We start from the raw sequence: 20,970 nt of genomic DNA on the forward strand, positions 1-20,970 counted from the left end.
AGTTCAATATGAAACATTTTCTAATTATCCCCCTTTAGGATTTCTAACTATGGCTTAAAAACCCAATGAACAAGTGGAAGTTTCCCTCTGTACATGGCTTTTATTATTTACATAATACAATACAGCATCAATGCTGAATAGCATGATTATGTGCAATACATAAATATGAACTATCTGTACACATCTGCAGATCTAACTCAGAACTAAGGTACATAAAATTGAAAGCAAAACTGAATGCTTTAAGAGTAAAAGTAAAAACTAAGACTGAACACTGCAATAAATCAGAAGTAGTGCCTCGTGTACATACTTAACTATTTACAGATGAAAACAGGCATTACCACGACACCAATCTAACTATACGCATTTATATATAAAAAACACAAGTTTCATACATCACAAAAAACCTTCCATTATAACACAGAAGTGATATTACCAGACAAGCATCAGTGAAGTATACTGCCTCTTCTAGTTGTTATTGTACAATGCTGTAGATAATGCAGCCCATGCAATACACCCAAGAACACTAGAGTCCTACACCCAAGTACAATTAATATGATAAAGCAGCCCTCTGCAAGTGGTGCTGGATACCACTAAGAAGTCTACCGCAGCCATGTTGGTTATGATTTTCCATGCAGAAGGGTACAGTTACATTAAGAACTGAAGTCTTTAAAAAAGCTTTAAACATTCTTTCTTGAACCAAAACAATTCAACAAAATATGCACATGAAAAATTAACTATTCATATACCCTTGCAAATTAAAATTCAGATGCATGTTACTCAATAGAGCTGTTGTATGTGAAAACCAAACGTAGAGTTTTAACTTCTTCTTGTAGACAAATTAATCTTAGTGCAGTTCTGTGCTACACAATATTGTTAGCAATGAGAGTAATGCAGACATCTTCTGGTGCAGGCCAGCACGATAAGCTTCAAAGATAGCTCAAGACCCTGTTGGCTTGATCTGTTTTGCTCTTTATAACCAGTTATGATATGTACCTTCCAAAGAATGTCTTATTTGACAGCTTTTAGAAGACCAATTAGCCAGGCTTACATATGGCACCAAAACACTGGTTTCACGGAAAGGTCTGATAGCTTTCTTTATAGCTTTCTTCCTGCTTCCAAGGAAAATGTGGAAATTAACAGGGTAAAGTTTATGGTAGAAGTAGACTGCCAGTCCTTTTCTGGTGTACCATTAAAAAAAAAAAAAAATACAGGCACATAACACTAGCCAGAGATTATACCTTGATTACATTCTCAAAGGCAGATATGCTGCAAACATGCAGATATTTCACGTACTTTGTTTGGCACAAGGAACTAAATTTTGTCCCTATTATCTGTGTTTTCAACTTGCTGTGCAGATTTTCATCCAATTTTATTCAGGGGAGGGCATATACATTTTGTAGGGCTGTATCTATCCAATTCTGCCTGTAACAAATACCCACACATCCTAAATATCAATTATAAGACAGACAACTGTAAAGTAACACTCTGGAGAACATCAAAGGAAAATGGCCATGCATCTGCTCTTTAATGTTTTCCTACGATATATTAAAATAAAAACAAAGTTATCAGTCTCTTCACAAGTAGTAATTTATATTCTCTGGATTTTTTCAGCCACAACAACTGGATTCTCTTTTCTGATTTTTGCTGCAGCTTCTGCTTTGTAATCATATGGACAGTTGTGCTTGTCAGAGTAACGGTGAAGTCCACAAAACAAATTTCCACACCGGCAGTCAAACCCTGTACATATAAGAGGAAGTAGAGTCACTTGGGAACTTGTAGCAATTAAAAGAAACAAAAGCATTAGTCAATATAGAAAAGGAAGCAGATTTTCATGACTCTTTGCAACATTAAAGAGTCTGTCACTTTAAACTGAAAGTGCTCTTAACCTCCTCTGACATGGTGAGAAATTTAAGTAACTATCCTTCCATAAACTCCTGTAGGTACCAAACAGGGTAGAAATTACACAGGCTCTGGAGTCAGGCTGATTTGAATTTAAATTCTAGTCCTACTGTATGTTAACTGGGTAATGTTTCCTCAAGTGAACGCTAGGAAAAGACAACCCCATACAGTTCTGAGATTTAAAGGAAACAATTAAAAAGCATCTAGAACATTTTGTGCCTGGTTCAAAGTAGGTGCTTACTATTTAATTCAGCTATCTTCTTCCCAGGAGAACAAAGGAAAGAATCAAAAGGGATTAATTTTTATCAATCCCATAAAGGAAAGTAATTCAGAAGGCCTGAAGTTAGGAAAGGGTTTCATATGATTAGACAAACCAATGGAAATCAAACTCAACTTCTCTTCACTGTCCTCTTTCCAGTCTACTCTGGAAACTTTCTATTCTTGAAAGTCGGGCATTTTGTTTTATGTGTAAGACTGACCAGTCCCTTAGGGAGTAACTAGGAGCTCCCTGAATACCTGTAAGGCCAACTTTCTTTCTGCACATGAAACATCTGTTCTTCTTTGGTTTGGGCAACTCAGGGGCTTTTTCTTCACTTTGAGAAGTACTGGGCTGAGAAACTGATGGACTGGGCTGAGTGACAACTGAAAAACAAGGGTAAAAATTAGAAGTCTGTCAATTGTTTGGCTGATAATTATCTAAGACCAGACCAAAAGAAAACAAGAGAAACAGTAAGATTCTTCCTGAAAATGTTTAAGAAGTCTTTCTTGAAAACATGTACTTTAAATACAATCTTCTACTTTAATATCAGAACTTCTTTCAAATCTGAGAATTTCTTGCCAATTAACATAATACCACTTGCTCCTATAAATTTTATTAAATTATCACTCCACTCAAATTCCTTTAAACTCACTCTAGTCCTGGGAAACAAAATCCTAATTCTAAATTTTAAAGACCTGAGAGATGTGGTCATCTGCTCAGTTTTTCCATATTCCAACTGCCTAAATGCAAACTTCTAAATTAGGGCAGTTCAAATTCATTACTACTCAGGAAATAAGGTTGCCAACTTCTGAGGTAATTAGCTATAAAGTCATTTCGCTTTTATTCTGATAGAAAAAAGAAAAATTGTGTAGATAAACCCAATAAATTTTGACAAGTAAAACCCAAGTCATTAATCCCCTAATTAACTTTAGATTCCAAAATTTCACAATAATTATTGTGCCATTTTAATAAGTGCTTTATATTGTCTTACATAGAAAACCTGCAGGATTAAAAAAAAAAAACTTGAAAGATCAGCAACGTTGTCTTTAGGACAGTGTAAGTACTTGTGAAGCTTTGATTTTAGACTATTAAGGATTCCAGAGGCAAAACAAGAATTTTTAGAGCACAGCTGTAATTTACTTTGTGATACTTATCTAAAATGGGTATGATATTTGGACAGTAAGAGATATGACCTACTTTTAAAAGTCCCTGTTTCTCCACCTAAAAGATCTAAGTTTTAAGTTCACTCATGACATCAATGGAATTTGTCAATATAAAGATAAAATTGCAGATTACTGTTTTAAAGTTCACATTACCGCCAGGTTATTGAAAGCAAAATAGCAAAATTTAATTCTACTTTTATAAAACTCAGCGAGGGCTTCCCTGGTGACGCAGTGGTTGAGAGTCCGCCTGCCGATGCAGGGGACACGGGTTCACGCCCCAGTCCGGGAGGATCTCACATGCCGCGGAGCGGCTGGGCCCGTGAGCCATGGCCGCTGAGCCTGTGCGTCCGGAGCCTGTGCTCCGCAAGAGGCCACAACAGTGAGAGGCCCACGTACCGCAAAAAAAAAAAAAAAAAAAAAAAAAAAACTCAGAGAAACCAGAAGCACTGTAAGCTGAGTTTTAATATTAATCCAAACCCCAATAGCAAATTAACATACACAATACTAAAATTACTGCATTAACATTAGGTCAACACTAATGCTATCAGCATAAATCCAAACCAATTGGTTTAATAAGTACTGTAAAATTACCTCCCAATTTATAACTTATTTGCATTAGTAATATATCCAGTGAGATTAACAGTCTAATATTAGACCAACAGTAATATTCTAGCTACTACTTATTCCTAATAATCTACTATGGCAACGTTAATGTAATTTTTCCTGATGGTATAACAGTAAAGAACAATCTGTGGAATAGTGCTGGGGAGGTGACAGCCTATTTCCTTGGCCACACCTGAAAATTGGACAGTGGTTCCTAAAACATACAGGGAAGAGGAGCGGGGGTCAGTCAAGAAGAGAAAAATGATACAGAAAAGGCAGAGCAGCGAACTACAGAAAGCCTACTAAGAAATAATAAATGCACAAAATAGCTATAGAACTAATCCAAAAGAGTACTATTCCAAAGTCAGTGTCATTTTGTGTTTTAAAAAAACAAAAACAAATGAAACAGAACAAATACTAATTTGGTCAGTTTTTCATAAGGATGGAACTTACTTAAAAATACCAAATATGGATTCACCTGCCCAACTTAAGAATTTTCATCTTAACTGTATCAATTAAGAGTGATATGGTTCACATAAGCTCAGCTATGTACAAAAGCAAGCCTCCAAAGCAGATTACATGTCCACTGACACTATTTTCTCACAATAAAGTTTTATATTGTGTTCAGTCAACACTATACCAAGAAATCATGAATTGATCAAATGAACTATGTGCACCATAGAGTATATAGATCATTGTTCCAGGGTCTAGTGCAGATAAATCAAACAAGTCAATCTTCTGGCAACATTAAAGCACTTCTGGTTGCGCTATGTAAGTTCAGCATAGACTCCGTCACTAACTAATGAAAACCAAAATGCCTTTCCACACTGAGTTTTTAAACTCCCATAGGGATCCCACACTTCTTCAATTCAAAAGTTTCTTTTAGTGTTTAATATGTTCTTTTGCTTGAGTATTTTCTAAGTGTTGACAATATCAAGACTGAATAGTTAATGCTTTTGATTATTAAATTTTTCTCCACAGCTTTGGAATTTAGTCTGTATAACTTCTTCCGTTTGTGAACAATACCTTCTTTAATGATTTAGATACTTTTAAAATATATTGGTAAACAGTTCATTAAATTCTTGACATTTTCAGTCTTCGTATTATAAACTTTGCTGATTTGTGGATGCAGGGGCAAGGGGGGATGGGCAGAGAAGAGATTAAAGAGTGACTATTTTACATTTCAAGGTACTTTTAAGATAGTGGTTTGCTTGGCCTATATTTTATAGCTCTCTCTCCTCTTTGGTCCTTCAATGGGAAGGAAAGAATCCCTCCACCAACCCTTTCTTGTATTACCTAATCCAGAACTGAACTAGTATTAAACAAAAAGCATACCTGGCTCTGACACCTCTGTTTTCGGGGTAGTTATTTTGTCCTCTCTTGAAATGCTCATTTCTGTCATTTGCTGAGTTACAGGCAAGGCAGCCACAGGCACATTTCTATTTGAGTTCAAGCAAACATTTTTAAAGATGTTAAGGGTACTTCTTGGAAAGATAATAAATTGTCAGTTCAACATTATTTCCAATGTGATCAAATGGAGCTAAATAATCTAAACAAGATGCCCAGCACAGATGGATGAGAATAAGGAAAGCAATCTGATGAATGGCTCATCAATTCAAGCCTGCATATTTATATAGGTTACGATGTTCTATTATAGCCAACTAGAAATTTTTAGCTGTGCCTGTAATTTGTTTAAGGGCAAAAGGGGTAGCTTTGCCAGAATGCCTTATGTGGCATTACAATATAGTCTGCAGAGTCTCATTCTCTACAATTCTTACACCTCCATTACAAGGAAATAAAAGCACAGCATTCTCAACACAGTATCCTTGAGAGGTTGTTCAGAAGTGCGTTGTTAATACACATCTTTACTCAATGACCTACAAGATCATATATTAAAGGACACTGGAATAATCACCAATTGTGCAACACATGTAAAGCCAAGGGCATCTAATGTATTAACATCCTTATTATAATGCAATATGTATGATGTAATACATCATTATTTATTAACATTCATAATTATGTCATTTATCTTTACTTCCTCCCTGTATTATTATAAAAACCCAGAAATGTTTAATCTTACCTTGATTTTTCAGATGTGCTGACAGCAGCACCTTCACAGTTGTTTAAACTAGCATCTGCTCTTTGTACAGATGCAGAATCTGAGGTAGGACTGTTGGAACCACTAGCTGTCCCTATTTAGAAAAAAAGGATTGGTAAGAAACAAAGCAACACTACAAACACTCATTACCAAAACTATTAATAAATAACAAATACTTGCATTTAATTAGGTTAGTGACTTAAGTACTTTCACTGTGCTGCAGAATCTTACACTTAAGTGATATCCAAACAACAACAAAAATATCTATTAAAAAGTCATATCCAGTGAGTACATGTACTCAAAAACGAAAATGAAAAAGCTAGAAGATGCTTGTAGACAGTCACTCATTCTTCATGTAGTCATTCCAAGTACTTGGGCTATTATTGCTTTAAATTTCAAGCTTTTCTCGAGTCTTCTCTCCTTGGACTTTCAGGATTCATTCTCAGTCTTAGGCCCCAACTCTTGGTTCTATATTTTCTGTCCACCAGGTCTTCAAATGGGTTATTTCTTGGGACCAACTTACCCATTGGGCTCATTCTGCCACTATTCTGCTGCCTCTGAAGATGTTCTTTGTAGCAAACAGAACACATTCCATTTGTCCTAGGATTCCCATAAAAGCCACATCCTGTACTACACAGCATGGGCCCTGGGGTCTGGTTAGTCTCCTGAGCCATTTTTCTGCTGTAAACAAAACAAAACAAAAATTTTAGAAACTAGCATGTAGTCAAAAAAAAAATCACTAAATTAGTATGATAGTCATTATTGTACCTTTGTCATTTCTAAACACTGAGTCTGTTTCTAACAAAGCCCCAAATTGTGTTAATCTTTAAAAGAGAGTAGGCTAAATTATGAATATTTTGTTGCCTTTATAAAACAAGGGACATGAATGGAACTGTTTTAGCTTGATAAACAATGAACTATTATGAATTCACATTTTTAGGACAAAAAAATTCTATCATTAAACATTAAAATGTATTATTTTACCTGTCACTGTTTCTGTAATTCATGAAAAGGTCACCCTTCCAGATTCCAGAATTATGTTTATATCAATTTTGGCAATTGGTATCTTTAAATCACTTTCTGCTCTCCTACATTACAGGCAGATCATTTCAAATAATCACAATTAACTACTGACTCTTCATATCTACTAGTGGTTCTTTAAACTAGCTGTATATTGGATGTAGCTCTAGAGCTGTCTTTAAACTAACATCTGAACATATGTGGGCCCTGTAGTAATTCGGTTCTGCTACGGGGCAGAGCATCTGTACTTTTTTTTTTTTTTTTTTCTTTTTGCGGTATGTGGGCCTCTCACTGTTGTGGCCTCTCCCGTTGCGGAGCACAGGCTCCGGATGCGCAGGCCCAGTGGCCATGGCTCACGGGCCCAGCCGCTCCGCGGCATATGGGATCCTCCCAGACCAGGGCACGAACCCGTATCCCCTGCATCGGCAGGCGGACTCTTAACCACTGCGCCACCAGGGAGGCCCCATCTGTACTTTTTAAATGCTGCAACACCTTTAGAGAAGACTGAAAAGAGAGCTGGTAGATCATCTAGCTTTTCCTGTTACCCTTGGCACCAAAAAGTGAAGTTCTTTAAGAATTTAGGAAAAAGCTGCTTAGGAAATTCCTTTTGTTCTACATTTGACATGAGAAATCTGGGTCTGAGTATACTTTAAAGTCAGTGCCTAGAAACCTATAATGTACAAATTATCAGCCATAGATTTCTCAGCCAACGGCTCTATTAAAACTTTTAACAAGCGCTTGTCTGCCTCATGACAGAAAATAATGAAACCTTTCCAAGCTCAATTTCAATATGGCAAAATAAAGCAATATACACAACCTTTAGTAATGGTTAATATTTAATGCTAGGTTACCAGAAAGAGCTTTATATAGCAAGCATACCCTTGCTTTTCCAGAAGCCTTCTTAAAATTAGCACAAACACAGTAGTGTTTTGCTAAATTTATTAAAATTTCCTGAGTTAACAGACATAAATATTTAAGAAAAAAAATTTTAAAACCTGGAAGGTTTCCATGTCACCTTTAAAGTATGTATGAATGTACCAAAAGCGTATTTCAGAGCATTTTATCAAGGGGAGATTTTGTGCAATAATTCTGGTCATTCTCCTTTAACTGTACCTTAATGTTGACTATGAAGGTGACTTATAAGTTATGAACTTTTCAAGTAAGTGCAGGAAAGTACTTTCAGCTAGAGCTTGTTACTTCCTAGAATTTCATACTACTTTTTCCAACCACCACATACTAGGATACACTCTTTAGTGAGTTATTAAAAGCAATGTTTTAACAAGTATTAACACTTTTTACCAAAATTATAAAAAGGGGGGAAGAGGACTAACCAAACTTGACCTGGCCCGAATCCTGACAATTATTCCAACAATCTAAATGATAGTAATCTTTCCTTTTGTTAGCAAAAAGCCATCATATTTCAAGCTTGAAAATACCTCAAGCCGATCAAACTTGTATGGAAAGTGACCAATACTTGCAACTTACTTCAGATAATAGTACTAATTTAGTTGACACTATCTCTTTAAATAGTAAGTGGAATTTAGCTGACTCATTTTGGATCAGGGTAGTGCAAACATTTCAACATCACTTAGGAAGTTTATTAATAAACACTTTCAGCTGGGTTTTTAAAATTTTGAGTATAACATGTGCAAAAAATGCCTCAAATAACAGTGTATTTATTTGCATGCCTACCATGCAAAGTATGTGAATCTTTGCCCTACGCAAAAAGCAGGGCCATTCCTTGAAGCCAGCTTAAGAATTATGCTAGCTAACTTGCTACACTAACTTCTAGTGTCATCTGACAGTGGCTTTAAAAGTAAATTGGCCTAAAAGTCAACCCACATTAATATTAATCTGATTCTTAAAATCTTTTGTTTATATAAATGGGGGTGGGGATTTCACCCAATGATTTCACATGCAAAGTATTCCACCTTTCTTCAGAAAACACATCTACCTTCAAGTCACGATAAATAGCCTCCAAACTGTGAAACACAAGAGACACTGGGACATCAGTCTTCTACATGGCATCTCATCTTGTAAATTTCCCCCCCCTAGAAAGCCAGCTTTTAAATGCCATCACAAGAGCACAGCTTGCCTTAATATTTCTCAGAAGCTTAGATCACATGGGCGGGCGCTTCAGCCTGTCACAAGGCTGCAATGTGACAGGGTGAGCGGGATGGAGGCTCTCACATAAAGCCTAGTCAACAGAGGCCTCTGAAATCAGCTTCTATTTTTATCTCAGAGCCTGCCAACTCCTACACAACCCCAAGAATTAAGGATGCAGCGCTCATATAAGAAAACAAAACAAAAAGATGCCATTAAGATTGCTAGTTTTTTTCTAACACAGGGAATGATCTCACATTAAATCTAGAAAATGCAAGCATCATTAATCACTCATGAAGCCAAATGGTCAGGGGTGTTTATAAAAACCAAGCACAGCGAAGAGCATCTAGGCAGAAAGAATCCTCATGATTAGTGGCAATTTTTTTTGAGGTGGGTGTGGGGGATGAGTGCCATTAGGTACTGTGTTTCCCCACTGGTATTTTAGAAAAATACAATACCATTATTATTTACTACCTTTAAAGTTGCTAGAAACTTGAGCATTCATCATGTCAGCTCTATCAGGTATAGCTAGAATGTTTATTTTTATAGTTTTTACAGCTGAAATGTGTATTTATTTATTTATTTATTTATTTTACAGTTTGTGGCTTCCTATAATTCACAGGAAAATCAAAACCAAAAAGACAGGAGCATGTAACTGAAAAATTCTCCAGCCTCAAATATGAATAAAAAAGGCTTTTATGCCTATGGAATTTACTTCTCTCAGGTGCACAAAATGTTAAAAGACGTTTAAGAATGCCTGCCCACCTGGAGTTGAGACCAGAGTTCTAGTTTCTAATCTACCTCTAAGCCAGTGACCTTGGGCAAGCCCTTACTCTCCAGATCTCAGTTCCCTCTTGCTAAATGGAGATTAGTATGATTTTAAAGGCTACTTTTCAGGCTTAATACCCGGCCTGAGAGACAGAAAACAGAGAAGAATTAAACATCTTTTTGAGGGGGGCATTTTTAGGAAAAAAAACTTGAAAAATGAAATTGCAGTATTTTCACCAATTCAGTTCTGAAACCCTACTTTTAAAAATAAGGAGTAAAATAAAATTCATTTACATTTTTTAAAGTCTGTAAATCACCTGAATGCCAAGCTGAAGAACTGTGGCTCTATGACCTATATACTACTTTACCCTAATTTGTCCTTAGACTAGATTATTAGAAGGCCGTCAATCAATAAAGATAACCCGGACCTTTCCCCAAAACACAGCTCCACGGAGTGCGTGGAAAGCGAGCAAAGAATTTCACGTTCCTCAGCCTAAATGCACGAAACAAAGGGGAAGGTGCTCCATTTCCTTCATGAAAGGCATCTCGGGCGAGAAACGCAGCAACATCGGTAAAACTAAAACACGACAGAGAAGACCCCTCTCACCCAACGTTCCAGCGGATTTTAAAATAAGTTCGGGTCCCACTGGTCCCCTATCCCTACCGCCATGCCCTTTCAAGCAAAGGCCTCGTTCAGGAAAGCACTGCAGGGCCTTTTCCAAAAACCACTGAGTCATGCAGAACAGCAGCTCCGCAGGCCAAGCCGGCCCCTAACCCTGCCGGTCCCGCGCCGACCACCGACCCTGAACGGCCCCTACGAGGAGGCGGAGATAGGGGGTGCGGTGGGCAAGGGGCTGGGGGCGCGGCCGCCTCTTTGTCTTTCCGGGTTTGGCCGCCCACGGCGGGCGCCACCGCGGAAGGCGGCCGCAACGGACTCGAGGGAGGCCCAGAGCTCGAACCCCCTGGAGGCCGCACGCCGGGCATTGTTTCCCCGACCATGAGTGTGCGAGTGAGCCCGGGGCACAGGGAACCAGGCCTCCGGCCTCGACGGCAGAATGCCGCCTCCGTCTTTGTGCTTCCTGAGCTGGCTGGCGGGCTCTCCTCCCACAAACGCCGCCATACGCGGGCCGCTCGGCCTTCGTCGGAGGCCCGCGGCGCCCGAATCCCTCACTCCCACCCCCGGCCGAGCACGAGTAGCCGGGCGCCCTCCCCAATCCCCGTGCTACTCACCCTTCGGCGGCAGGAACCGGGCTGGCGCGCGACGCCGGCGCGGTGGGACCGGGCCGAGCCCTCAGGGAGGGGCGAGCCAGGCGCCCTGAATTCGCCGCCGCCGCCGCCGCGGGCCGGGAGCGGGTCAGAGCCGCAGGCGGAGGTGGCGCCGCCGCCGTGGGGTCTTCCTTTGTTCCCGCAGCAGCACCGAGCGTGGCCGGGACACGCCGGAGCTCGGGAAGTGGGAGGAGGGAAGCGAGGGGGGGCGGAGAAGGAGGCGGAGGGAGGGCCGAAGGCCGCGGCGTCTAACTGATCGCGGCGCCGGCCCGTCGTCGCCTCACGCCTCCACCGTCGGCGGGTTTGGCCGACTCCGAGGGCGAGCGGGGAGCGCGCAGCTAGGCCTGGGCGCCGCAAGGGCCCGCGGATGGCGCTCTCCGTCGCTTTGCTACTGCCGGGGAAGGTGTGCGGCTCCAGGGAACGACGAACCCCAAACAGAGATCGACTGACGCGTCCTCTCCAGCCGGCGCTCAGGCAGTGAAGGAAAGGCGGGGGGGGGGGGTGCGGGGTCTGTGCGTCAGCGAAAACCCCGACGGCGGCGGCGGCGGGGAGCGCGTTGACGTCACGTGCTCGACGCCGCGCCTCCGCCTCCAGTCGCCTGGCCGGGGAGGCGGGGCCGAGCCTGAGCGCGCGGAGCCGACTCAGTGACTCGACTGCCGGCCCCAGGGTGGAGTTGGAAAGAAGTAGTCCTGTGGAGGATGCGTTTCTATTTTTAACCCGATTGTCCGCCTTCAGCCTCTCTGCTTCCGATTTTCTCAGTCAAGCCGACTTTTAGCCATCTGAGTTCTCACGCTTTGTCTAAAGCCTTTGGCAGACATTTCCCTTTCCTCCTTACTCGCCACCCCTTCCCCACCCAACAAGAACGTGTTAGAAGGATTCGGCTCGAGAAGAGAAAATGAACTGCTGTTTAGCTTCTGGGTCTTCTCGCCTGTTTATGAAGTTTCCCCCGTCCGGTTGCCTCACACTCCGCTTCAGTTCTAAAGTCCAGCCTGAGCATTGCCCTGATGCTCCCGGGAAGGAGCGGGGCGGGCGGCGCTCGCTCGCTCGCCCAAGGTCACGGCTGGTTGTGCAGAGTCAGGAAGTGCTCCGCCGACTTGCTGCCCGTCTTCGGCCCCGGCGACACTGTTCTGAGCAAACTGTTTCGGCCAGCCTGTAAAATCCCTGGAAATGGACTATTCCAGCAGAGCCTCGTGAACTGGGAAAGCACCAAATGTTCTACCCAAGATGAAGTTAAGGAACAAACAAGCTAGACCCGAGGGAGAGATCAAAAAGGAGACGTTGCAGGAGTAAGTTCAAAAGGGGGCAACTCAAAAATGAGGCACAGGCCCCGACTAGTTTGAAAGGGTGAGTTAACTAAAAACACTGAGAAGCTTTTCAAAGCACCAACAAAAAAACCCACTTGCAGCTGGCCTCTCCAGGTGACTTTAGTTCAACTCAAAAAACACAAGTAGTAAGACAGAAGGGACTTAGGAAATTTCCTAGTAAACAGTGGCCTAATGAATAAATAGAAACGATGTTTAGGGCTTCAAATAGCCACCATTAGACTGGAGTGAGAGGTCCCTTCGTTGCTTCCCAAACTTGGTGATCAGAAAAATCACCTGGAGTAATTGCTTACTTTTAAATAATCACCTAGGCCTTTCCCCTGGAGATAGTTTTGGTAGTCTGGGGTGGAGCTCAGGAACTTGAATATTTAAGTAGTACTCCAGGTGATTCTTCTTTATAATTTTGTGTATTTGGGAGAATGCTGTCCTGTTGCCCTGTGCCAAAATTTCCAAATCAAACAGTTGTCTGCCACAGTAAGTAGAATCCCTAGAACATAACTGAACATTTTTCTTTATAATTTAGAGTTATTGCTGTAGGCAATTAAAGTGTTAGAAATATAAGTATTGATAGTTTCAGACACTGGTCCCAGGACCATTGAAATTTACTTTCTTTAGTGGGTAGACAAATTAGTAAAAATATAGCAGCTACCATTTACAGACCATTTTGGGGGCTAAGTATTTTTCATTTAGGGTTTCATTTAATCCTCACAGCAATTCACTGAGATAGGTCCTATATATCCATTTTTTACAGTTAAGTGAATAATGACTAAAGAGGGTAAGTGACTCCTTGAGGCACTAAAGGACAGGGAATCAATGGAGGCGGTTCTTACTGAGGACAAAAATAACTTAGAGATTTCCCCCTCCTCCCATTTTAGTTACTAAAAATTGAAACAAGATAATTCCTGAAGGAGTGAAATTGAAAAAAAAAACCCAGCTAAGTAATAAGGCAAGCTGGTTATTTAATAATGTATTGCATAATATGTAGCCCCTTCTGATAGTTTGTCTTCTCTACCAACCATTTATAATTTTCTCTATGAGACTGTTTCAACCAGGAATATACCTGGTATTGAACCTAGTTTTAGCAGGTTACCCTTCCAGCACCTACACTAGTCGTTCTCCAAGTGTGGTCCCCAGACCAGCAGCATCAGCATCACCTGGGCACTTGTTAGAAATACAGATTCTCAGGCCCCCACACCAGATCTACGGAATCACAAACTCTGAGGGTTTGTCCAGTGATCTGTGTTTTAACAGGTTCTCCATGTGATTCTGATACACGCTGAAGTTTGAGAACCATTGACTTACTCCACCATGCTGTAAGAGATCTCTCAATGAGATCTCTCACATGTTCACACCATGTGAAGGGAAAAAGTTAAAAAAAATTTTTTTTCTCATATTTCTGGTGTAACAGATTAGGGGATATGCTTCTAAGGAGTATTTTTGTTTTTGTTTTGGTGTCCTAAATTTTTAGTTGGCCTGTAAAGACAAACTATAGAACACAAAATATATAGCAGGATGCTCTTAATATAGTATGCAAAAGCGCTGTCACCATGGTCATCAGAGAAGGTTAAAACCAGCCTCTGCAAAAAATACCAGAGAAAGCGGTGTGTGCTCGAAATGTGGTGTTATTGATTGTTCAAAAAACACCTTTTGTAGAATTTCATTACATGGAACATACCAAGTGACTGGTACTGATCCATTCCTAAATACTCCTTGAAAATAATACTAACTCAATTTTTTAAATTCATTTTTTCCATAAAAATGTTTTGCACACTTGCTACATTCTAGATACCCACTAAACTGGGTGCTGGAATATACATTGGTGGGAAAAAATTGATCTTACCCTTGTTCTCGTGGATCTTACTGTCATATGAGGGAGAAGGACGTTAACAATATTATCATGCAAATATGTAATGAGCTGGTAAATATTTTGAAAGAAAGGTACAGAATGCTACGGGAGCACATAACCAATGACAGTGGATGCTGAAAACTCGCCCAAATCTGAGTTCCATTGCCAGTCATCTCCATCACCAGTGGAACTAGGCTTATTTCCTTAAAGTAGTTAACTATAGCAAACTGGCATGTCATATGAGAAAGTTGGAACAGTTTGTATTCTGCTTAAGAATTCAGGTAAAGTCATTACAAGTTCACTTATGTTTTTCTTTGTAATCTAGGGATGAGCCAAAAAGGGGATTGATAATGGAGAAGAGCAAATTAATTCAATTTCTTAGAAAGTAGAAAACTGACATCTTTTAAAAATAGAAATAGAGGTTATTAGTCCACTGTAAAATATAAAAGACCTGGAGTTATTTTAGTTTGACATGGAGCTTTCCATTATGGAATAAGAATTACTTCTATGTATGGCATGATTGTAACACCCTGTCATGTGTATTACATTTTTTCTCTGTGCTTGAGTAGAGCTTGGTGAAGCACAAAGTCTTTGCTGGGGTTTTAAAAACCGTTAGGTGTCATTTGATGTTCACGTAGTACCCTTCTTCTCTCTCCTTCTTTATCCCCTTCCCAGATCTCAAAGGTCAAGGTAACAATATTCAATTGTATTTTTATTATTTTCAAAATGATTGGCTGAAAGGATATAATATTATATTTAGAGCAAATCAACTAATTAAAAAAATAAGAGTAGAACATCCCATTATTTAAAAAATTTTCCTCTAATAATTAGTAATTAAATAATAATTAAAATATCAGTGAGTCCAATAATGGATTGGTTTTAGACCTAGCTCAACAAGTGACTGGCTGAGTATTTTTCCCCAGGGAAATGATAAAACAAGTAACAATTTAATTACTTTGTAGACCTTTTGATAGTGTTAAAGCCATACTTATTTTCAGTGAAAACAACTTGATCAAAGAATCTACAAATAAATGGCATGAATGGCTTACCTAATTAGAGAAGACTTTTAGACACAATCCAGATATTTTCATCATAACCATAAACAATTTTTACAACTATTTAAATGAACAAAAGCCTTTATTATTTATGCACATTAAGAACTTAAGGTGAAGGAAATTGATGAATATCTATGTGTGTGTGTGTATATATATATATATGTATTGCTGTGGATATCACCTTTGTAAGACACAAGGTACTTTGGTCTCAAGAACTTTAGGAAATCTTTGTGACTGAACAAGCAATCTAGGTATAGATGTTAAGTGTGTGATTTGAATCTCAGTAGTTGTATGTGGGGTTGGCTCTGAAACAACACTTTGGAGCATGTCATAACTTGGGCTCATAGGTGGTGGCTGGGCCAGAAAGACAGTCAGGAATGGGGTCAGTGATTTGGCGAGTGCCCCACAGCAACTAGAATGGTACAGAGCTGGGGCAGTGGCAATTGGCAGAAGGCCCTAGCTGTCAGGCAACAGAAAAATATCACAGAAAGCAGGTAGATACCATCAGGGAGGTCAGGATTCAATCAGAAGACTGGTAGGAGAGAGATGGGTAGGGTGGGCCCTCGTCCTGGAAGAATGTAAGTTCTAGAAGGAGAGTTTGTGTAACATTTTTTCATTTACCGTGTATATTCGAATACATTAATTCAATGAACTCTTACAACAGTCCACTGAGATAGATATTATCATCTCTCCTTTTGCAGAGGAGTTGACTGAGGCTCAGGGCAAACTCATGTGTCCTGTCCAATGTCATACATCTAGTAAGAGTCAGAGCTGGGAATTTAACTCTAGTCTTCTGTCCCTTGGTTCAGTGTTCTGCTGCCTCTCCAGGAGCATTTCCTTTTTTAATTTACATCATAATTATATTTCCTGTTATAATGTGAACCACACTTGTATATCTTGTATATCACTCATCTCACCCAAAACTGTGACCTTAATAGAAACTCTGATTAGATAGTTTCTTACAACCTAACAGGCAACTCCTAAGTCTCATTTGCTGGTTCTAAGCTCTCTATCCAACTTCTAAATGTGGCATTCCTTAAGTCTAGCACCCAAGCACTCTTTGTTTCTCTACTGCACATACTCTCAGAGCGATTTCAATCACTTCCATAGATGTAAATGCTGTCACCTGGTGCCATGGTTCTGCTAGAAAGAGGTAGGTGCTGATACTCCAGGTACACTTGTGGCTTCTCTTCTAGTCCAGCTCTTCCTTTCAAAAAGACTTCTCTCCCGCCATTTTTTTCTGGCTTAGAGGTTAAGAAACATGCTTCTTTTTGAGAAGCCTTCAGGAGTAGAGTATGAAATAAAGGATTCATGCAATCGGAGTTAGATTCAACCAGATGACTTCTTCAGCCCCTGGCAATTATAAGACCCCATGATTTCTTTGAGTGCATATTTGAATGAGTAAATTTCTGTTCATTAACTGTTTTTAAAAGCTTTATTCTTTTGTAATCACTTGACCTTATAGTTAAGGTAGAATTTTAAAAAAGGGTAAAAAGCCACAAATTCATAATAAATTATTTAAAAAAATGAAAACCAGTACAACAGTGTAACTGCATACGGATTAAAGGAACTATATAAGTTTCAGGCAAATATATTTAGTATTTACTTTGTGCTTTTATATACCTTATTTCTAATTTTTACAATAATCCTTTGAAGTAGTGATTATTATGCTTTTTGACAGAGGTAGGGCAGAGGTACAAGGAGATAAGTAATATATCTCAAATCATATAGTTGTTATTGAAGAGTGAAGTCAAACCCAGGTCAGTCTTTGAGGCTCAAGTCCTTTCCAATGCAATAATACTTTTCCTAAACTAGTCATAGTTACAAACTTTTAGAGGGTCCTCTTCAGCTGTCCACCCAGCACAGAAGTCTTCTAGACAGCATCTTCAGCATTCAGGTTATGCGCTGATACCGCTAATGCTACGAAAGGATGTGCTCACACAGTGTAACACATCCCAACCTCCCTAAAATCGTGATACAAGATTTAATCCCGATAATTACCATTATCTAGTTTGCAAAGACCTCAGAAAAACATAACTTAAGTCTTCCATTTAAATGTATTCTATGACTATTAAGGTGCCATTGGTTAAAAACAACCATCAATTTTTTAGAACTTATTGCTAAACATATTCAACAGGGTGGCTATTTCTTTCAATTTGTACTTGAGTATAATTTTGTGGGCTCTTTACTATTGTCAACTCTCATTATCAGTTAGTGAATTATATGCCATACACCTCATCTGCAGTAACTTGGATGCTTTGCCATTTACAGCAAATTTGTTTTCCTATTTTGGAGGTATCTTGAGGATGAAGGAAAAAGAAGAGGGAGAAAATAACAAAAGAATTTTGGGGTGGAATTCTATTCTACATCTGTTTTATTATGCTATGTAAAAAATTACAAAGTATTAATAATATATGAATATATTCTCTTCGGAGAATAAATTTCAAGCAGCACACGATTTTAACATAAAAATGAATCTCCTGTTCAAGCAACCCCCAACTCATTCTCCTCTTCCCAAAGATAATCCTTAGGTACTTATGGGTCTATACTTTCAAACCTTATTTTATGCATTCATGTACTTATATATAGAGAGAGAGACAGACGTCTTTGTGATTTGTTTACATACATGGAATTGTGCTGTATATATTGTTCTGCAACAGTATGCTTTGGGGATCTTTTCCATATCAGTGCATAAATCTTGACCTTATTTATTTTAACAAATTCAATTAACAAAATTTGAGTATGGATTTAACATAATTTATGTTAATCATTATCCTACTGGTGGATGGTCAGATTGCATTTCTAAACTATGATAAACAATGTTGATAAGAGCAGTAACTTATTCTGAAAATGCCATGTATTAATACCAATTGTTTGCATTTAAAAAATATTTTTCATATGGACTTTGACCTTGCTCAAATGTCAGTCCTTGTGTGTAGAATTACTTTTTAAGAAAGCAGGTAAATCTTAACTGACTTTACTAACCGTAATCTCTCCTTCTTTTCTCCCTTCCCTCCTTCCTCCCTCCCTCCCTCCCTCCCTCCCTCCTTTCTTCCCTACCGCCTTCCCTTCCTTCCTTCCTTTCTTTCTTCCTTCCTTCCTCTCTCTTTCTTTTTTCACTTTTGAAAAGATAATATGCATACGATGGTTAAGATTCACTAGGAGAGAATCAACTACAGTGTGAAGTCCTGCATCATTTCTCTCCCATCCAGGAACTAATGACCATGATGACAGCAGGTAACCTGATTAAGTGCCAAGCTTTGCTGTAAGCACTTTATACATATTAATATTAAGTTAATTAATTCTCAGAGAAGAATTAAGAAGTAGGCACAATTATTATCCCCATTTTGCTAACGTGGAAATTGTCAGAGGTTACCCTGGTACTGGACAAATGAGAGGACTTCTACATGGTGTTCCTCAAAGGCCTGGACAGTGAGGCCTTACCCTGGGTGTGGTAAAAGGGAGCAGTGCAACTCCACCAAGGCCCACTGTCCACAGCTCCCAGTCAAGAGCTGCTTCATACTTTGTGGGGATCCAACTTAGGGTGAGCATCTCCTCTGCTTCACCTGGGACTTTCCCAGTTTTAGCACTGGAAGTCCCAGGTCCCCGTCAATCCCTCAGTTGTGGGCAATCCTAGATGGTTGGTCACCCTAGTCCAACTGCTATTTATTTTGAGGAGAGGTGAGGGAGATCATACCTGGAGCAGGTGAGTGGATGACCTGCCTCATGGTCATCAAGGAGTTTGGCAGGACCTTCATTGTGAACTACTGGCAGTGAATAAATATCTTTTCATAAACTCAGCTGTATAAATGGTAAGGTCAGAGCTGCTGACTTACCCTATCCACAGGGTCAGTACCTTTCCCTGTGAGACAGGAAAAGGTAAAAAGGATAAGAGGCCTACCACTTGGCTTGCATTCTGATATATCAGGGCACAAAGGATGCTGATGAGGAGCCAAACCAAACAAACTCTCTGACAGCAAAAGTTCCTATACTTTTTGACTTTTAATGTCATGCAGTTTAAATGTAATGTCCTGCTTCTCCTCATAATAGGCCTACAAAAGATTCTACTCTTCCTTGTTTCACCTGCAGTCAACAGTCTAAGTTACTTCATTATCTATGTTGCACAGATTTATGGCATTTTTTGGTGTGTAGTCTGGAATTAGCTTCATTACAACAAAGATGAAATGTCCCTTTAAGAAAAAATCTAAAAGCAAAGATTGCATTTTTTTCTTGAACAGTCTGGCAATCTTGATATATTTAGAGTTGCAAATAGAATGACTTTTTTGCTGTTATTAACTCAGTCACAAATTGCAAAGGGGATTAGAAAACCAGGAAATCAGTCATGTTTCTTGGCGGATGGTGGGTCCCAAGAGAGGGAATGATGGCTATCCTTACAAAAAAGAAACACAACACAAAGCCTGCCATAAAACCTCATTTGAAAATTGCTCCTCTTAAGAAATTATGCTAAAAGTGGCCTGCTCCCAGAAATACAAGTAAAAGAGTCAACCAATTTTTACCTCATAATATCAGTTTAGCTCTGGAATTGTGCTTAATGCAGCTCTAAGTGGCTGAGGGAGTGACATCATTGACCAAAACTACACTTGACAGAAGTTCTGTGACGCTCAGAGCTACAGTGCAAGGCCATTGATTTTGCAACAGTTTGTTTCTTTTCTGATCTAAAAGTGATTTCTGTGTGCCAGGGGATCTAATCTGTTAATGTTGTTCATCCTTCACTAGTCATCATTTTCCTTGGAACATGCCATCCTATGTAATCTGAGCAATAAGAACATCAGAAACTGACTTTGGTGGGAGATGTGGCCCTGAAAACACTGAAGGCACTTTGTCCCCAAGGCAGGGGTCACTAGGGAGGGAGAAGATGTTCTGGACTCTAATCAGACAAATACATTACAAAATTTCCACCTCAGACTTTCTCATGGAAGAACTAAGAAATTATATATACTCTTTAATTTGTTCTTTTTATTAAAACAGTGGACTTTCTGATTCTCTCCAACACATGTTTATTGACCACCCACTCCATAACTTGCAGCTGGCCCCTGCAGAGCAACATTGAGGGTGATCTGTCCTCTTCCCCCGAGGAGCTGATATCCTCCTGACCTCATCTTCTACTGCTGTCACTCTTCATTGCTTTGCTCCTGTCACTCTGGCTTCCTCGCTCTTCCTCAAACATGCCAAGCACTCGCTTGCTTCAGCACTTTTCTACTTACTGTTTCTTCCACCTGAATAGCTCTTGTTCCAGATACTTCACTTTATTGACTCCCTGATTAAAGGTCACCCTCACAAGGGAGGCCTTTCCCAACTCACCACATAAAAGAGCACACACACACACACATGCACACTAACATGTGTATACCCTTTTACTATCCCTTATCCTATTTTACTTTTCTTCATATCCATTTTCTATCACATCAAACATATATACTTTTATTTATGTCTTTATTAAGTGTCTTCGCCCCACTATCTTGTAAACTCCATGAGAGCACAAAATTAGTCTCTTTTGTTTCCTGCTATATCCCTTGTGCTAAGAACAGTGCCTGGCACCTCGTA

At 39.6% G+C, this 20,970-nt stretch overlaps 2 protein-coding genes across 2 annotated transcripts in view; one reads left to right on the top strand and one right to left on the bottom strand.

The window, feature by feature from the left end:
• Nucleotides 1–1,501: 1,501 nt before the first annotated feature.
• Nucleotides 1,502–11,229, bottom strand: ZFAND5 (zinc finger AN1-type containing 5). Its single transcript, XM_060102314.1, has 6 exons — nucleotides 11,147–11,229; nucleotides 6,549–6,706; nucleotides 6,008–6,119; nucleotides 5,260–5,363; nucleotides 2,416–2,541; nucleotides 1,502–1,737 (listed from the first exon to the last, which is right to left on the bottom strand). Exons 2-6 carry the CDS (start codon nucleotides 6,697–6,699, stop codon nucleotides 1,589–1,591), a joined length of 642 nt encoding a protein of 213 aa, XP_059958297.1. The 5' UTR covers nucleotides 6,700–6,706; nucleotides 11,147–11,229; the 3' UTR covers nucleotides 1,502–1,588.
• A 519-nt stretch (nucleotides 11,230–11,748) lies between these two features.
• TMC1 (transmembrane channel like 1) overlaps nucleotides 11,749–20,970 on the top strand; it is a 397,602-nt gene continuing 388,380 nt past the window's right edge. Inside the window, exon 1 of the mRNA XM_060102312.1 lies at nucleotides 11,749–12,526. The gene's annotated coding sequence lies outside the window, so the exon portion shown is untranslated. The remainder of the gene's footprint in view (nucleotides 12,527–20,970) is intronic.

The sequence above is a fragment of the Mesoplodon densirostris genome, chromosome 6, assembly GCF_025265405.1.
Source record: "Mesoplodon densirostris isolate mMesDen1 chromosome 6, mMesDen1 primary haplotype, whole genome shotgun sequence".
NCBI classification, from domain to species: Eukaryota; Metazoa; Chordata; class Mammalia; order Artiodactyla; family Ziphiidae; genus Mesoplodon; species Mesoplodon densirostris.